The sequence below is a fragment of the Chelmon rostratus genome, chromosome 19, assembly GCF_017976325.1.
Source record: "Chelmon rostratus isolate fCheRos1 chromosome 19, fCheRos1.pri, whole genome shotgun sequence".
NCBI classification, from domain to species: domain Eukaryota; kingdom Metazoa; phylum Chordata; class Actinopteri; order Chaetodontiformes; family Chaetodontidae; genus Chelmon; species Chelmon rostratus.
Window position 1 is genome coordinate 1260499 of NC_055676.1, and position 4160 is coordinate 1264658.

The window sequence follows — 4160 nt, forward strand, 5'->3', positions numbered from 1 at the left end:
CTTGCAACAAAATGCAGTATTCTTGTGGTACCTACTACAGTGTGAGCAGAAACCGATGTACAGTTTAATCCAATTTAACAAGAAGTCCCATCTTTATGAAATTATGATGTTCAATTTGTGGCAGAGAGGAGTTGGTGATATGAAGAGGCTGTAGTTTGTGATAGCAATAATAGCTTTTGTAGACCGTCCTTTTTTAAGACTTCGAGGCCACTTGTTTTATTTGTTTAAACACTCACAGAGTGACTGTTGCTATAATCGTCTTCTTTGGCCTTTTTTCTGTGGGTAAAACACAAAATCTTATGGTTGAAGCATTGTTATTATTATTCAGAAACAATGAAAAGAAATACAAAGCAGGGCACATACCTTTATCAAAACAGCAGATGAAAACAAAATCCATACACTCATACTTGCTGTAAAGTAAGGAAACTGGAGCTACCATCACAAGTGACTCACAACGGGATAAAAAGGTGAGGGTGGTGTTAGCTACCTTTCAACTGCATCTCATGGTGGAGTTTGCTCATGGAAATACCTCATTTGTCAAATCTCTCTTTATATCTATATATATGCTATCACCCATCTACTGAAGGTTATAATTTTATATTATATTGTTTCCACTTTACAAAGCTTTCTAAGTTGTTACTAATGAATTAATTTATGTAAAATTCTGTAATTATTTATAAGTCAGTGACAAGTCATTAATAGCAACAAGCTAGTTTGCCAGGATCTATTTTGTATCAGTTCGTTAAAGGACAGTTTGGGCAATGTGTTTGTTTGCTGTCTGGAGGAGAGTTAGAGAAGAGGATTAACACCATTTCTATCTGTAAGTTTAATATAATGTTAAAGCCAGCAGCTAGTTAGCTTAGCTCAAAGATCAGTTAGCCAGGATCTGTCCAAAGGCAACAAATTCTCATTTCCTCTAAAGATCTACGCTAATTGGTTTCTTATTTAATGACAGAGTGGTGTTGAGCTTGCAACTGCAGACATGACAGATTGCTGTAAAAACTACTTTATCAATAACATATAAACATTTATAACTGTGCGCTTATACTGTATAGCTTATTCAGCGCCCGTGACCCTTTATCATTGACTGACTGATGAACATTTCCAGCTACATTATTACCAGATAGAAAGAATACACACCAGCCAAAGGGGTTTTGTTCTTTTCAGTGCCTTACACTGGATCTATAACACATTAATATGTGGTTTACTAACTACTAAAAAAGCAATTACTTGTAAATCCTTTAGAATGGGTGTCTTGATTAAGTGTATTACAAACATTCGGGTGTGTTTTTAATAATGGTATCGTGTGTGACAACGGTCAGTCACTCCATTACTCTTCAATCATAACAAAAGGCTTCACAGCCGCAGTCAAACACAACAGTTAAGATTAAGTTTTTTATTTTTTATTAAGATTATAAATTTTTAACAAATATTTTCGCGAACAGTTTTACCCGGTGATATACAATTTAGTAAGCACAAAAATACAAGAATAACAACAAAATATGTAGAGAATGGCTGAATACTCTCTTTATTTTGGTACACATAGTGCTCATAAAGCTAATGCGTGGATTCTCAGGTTATGGCTAAATCATGAGTTTGCCTTTTTAAAACAAAAGGACTAAGTTCATTCTTTTACATAACAAGTAATACTCACAATACCAAGACATGTTGGAATTATGAATTGCTGTGAAGGCTTTGAGCAACAACCATGATTAAAAGAGAATGTCAAACTGCCAAATGTAACCTGGACTGTGTGCTATCACACACTGGGAATGGAGGTGAAGTGATGACCACAGTAATAGCCCAAAAGTGTTGCAGAATTGAAAGTGTTGGCACTCCATTAAGTGATACGAGCTGGTTCAGTCCATGTACCTCAAAGGTGTTTAGGAGGGAGTCCTGAATGTGGTGTTTCACATGACAACAAAATGCTCAGAATGTGCAAGGTCCATTTCAAACTGGAGATGCATTTCCCCAAAAGGCTCCTCAGCCCGGACAGAAAAGACATTCACTCACTTTCAATTTATGACAATAGCTAGCAGTTGTGTGCATTGGATTTAAGGCAACGGAAGTCAGTCCATTTCACAAAAGTGTATTCTGTAGACACGTATCTCCCATTCTGAAACAGGACAGCCTGTACATGATATATATATGGCACAAACTCTTTCATCTCCCTGCCAAAACTATTGTCATTAAAATGTTCATTTAAATAGCTTTTCTTTTTCCTGCAAAAATAAAGTTGATTTAGACCTTCTAGGGGAGTCTGGGTTCAGTTATAACGCCTCTATTTCCACCAATCAGAAACCAGTGTGGGTGATGTCACCCAGTGCACACCATTGAGTCAGGCTCACATATGTTATACATGCTTTTTTAAGACAAATGTGTGCTTTGAGGTATAATTCTTGATACTTTTATCATCTGTATGTTTTCAATTGCTGTTACAAGAGTACTGAGGCCAGCTAACATCAGAGTTGTGATTTTAGCACATGGTATTTTACCATGGCTGACACTGTGGGGTCAGCTGTAAATGTTCAAAGTTCCTCGTCAGTGTTAAACATATTGAAAAATGAACAATTGTAATGTTCAAAAATGAAGTGAAGAGGGCTACAGTGGTGCCACACTTTCTATGTGAGAAGTTAATTGATAAACCTTGACCAGAACAGTGGTGACCAATTTGTCCACTAGTCCTTGTGTGGTCATTTACAGAACATTTGACCTCCATAAATTCCGTCTTTCTACCTGAAATGTAAATGTGTACATTTTCTCAGAGAACAGTATGGGAACGTTTGTTAATAGTAACGTCCTCCTGAGCTTAAACCATGTTCCCCATCAAGCTGGCAACAGAAAATAGTAATCCACTTCAAGGAAAAACATGTTACAACTGACCCCGGCCCCCCCTAAAATAAAGTGTTTGATTCAAAATGCCACAATTGCCCGGGTCCATGCCCCCAGACTGGCCAGGACCTGTTTGCTACAGATCTGGTCCAAGTCCGTCTGTCTGCTCAGCAGCCCGGAAAATCCCGAGCCGAAGATGGAGATCAGGTTGGAGATGTTAGAAGTGTCCGTGTAGTCCGGGTGGGAGTAGGAACAGTCCTCGCGTTTCGCCCTTTTGCGAGCCGCTGTAAAATCCGATACTTCTTCAACGTCGGATGCACAACAACCGAACTCAACCTTCCGTTTCTTGGCCGGGGACTGCGCGCCCTGGCCGCACTGGAGCGCGTCACAGCAGCAGTCCTGGTGGAGGTAGCCGTTCTCCACCGTGGTCACCACATGCGTGTCCAAGTCCAGCACTGTGGTTTTGTTGCAGTGCGCGCTGCTATTTGCTGTAAACTGGTCGCAGTGGGACACAGGGGGAGCCTCCATGCAGCAGCTTCGGTAGTAAGAGGGCTCCGGTTCCTTGCTGTCGTCCTCGAGCGGTGAGCAGCCAGGGAGAGCGCCCGCAGCCCGGCCGTGCGCCGCTGGGTGCGCCGCGTCTCGGTGGCACGCAGAGCCGCACAGACTCGCCTCTTCGCCGCAGCAAGCAGCCCGCCCCTGCTCCTCGTCGTCGGCGTCCTCTGCGTCCAGGTCCAGCGGGTTGAGCTCCTGGATCTCATTGCAGACCGTCATCACTTCCTCGTACTGCTGCATCCTGTAGATCTCCGCGTATTTCTCCTTGATGTAGACCTGCCTGGCGTTCCTCAGCACGTAAGAGACCAGCAGGTTTTTGTGCAGCTTGATCCCCCCTCTCTGCGTCCTGGAGTTGTGGATTTTCATTAAGGAAATGGAGATCAGACTTTGCGCGTCCACTGCGCATTCCATGGTGTTGATCATTATTATCTTCCCCCAGTCCACCTCCAGCTCCGCTCTGGGAGAGGAAAACCGGCTCTCGGCGATCTCCGAGGTGATCTTTTTGTTCGGGGAGAACGGTTCAAGTCACCTCAGTGGGGAAACATTGAACACAACGATCCGCCTCCTACGGAAAGATAACAATCATTTGCAGATGGCTTGAACCGAGAGTATATATAGTCAAGACAGAGTGTCCGCCCTCTTCAGGAGCAGCAAATCAGCTGCCTGGGATCTGTTGACTGACAGACCGGCGCTCTCGAAATATGTCGTTCTCGACCAATCAGCGTCAGGCGGTTCCTCTGTACTATTCAAATTTCACCGAGGCTGTCTAACAGGAA

The 4160-nt window shown here is 42.8% G+C and overlaps 1 protein-coding gene across 1 annotated transcript; it reads right to left on the reverse strand.

The window, feature by feature from the left end:
• Positions 1–1397: 1397 nt before the first annotated feature.
• ier5l (immediate early response 5-like) lies at positions 1398–3953 on the reverse strand. Its single transcript, XM_041960390.1, has one exon. It carries the CDS (start codon positions 3805–3807, stop codon positions 2914–2916), a length of 894 nt encoding a protein of 297 aa, XP_041816324.1. The 5' UTR covers positions 3808–3953; the 3' UTR covers positions 1398–2913.
• Positions 3954–4160: the final 207 nt, after the last annotated feature.

What these genes read in the sequence shown, in the direction of transcription:
- ier5l (XM_041960390.1), bottom strand. Translation starts at nt 3,807, where the DNA reads ATGATCAACACCATGGAATGCGCAGTGGACGCGCAAAGTCTGATCTCC.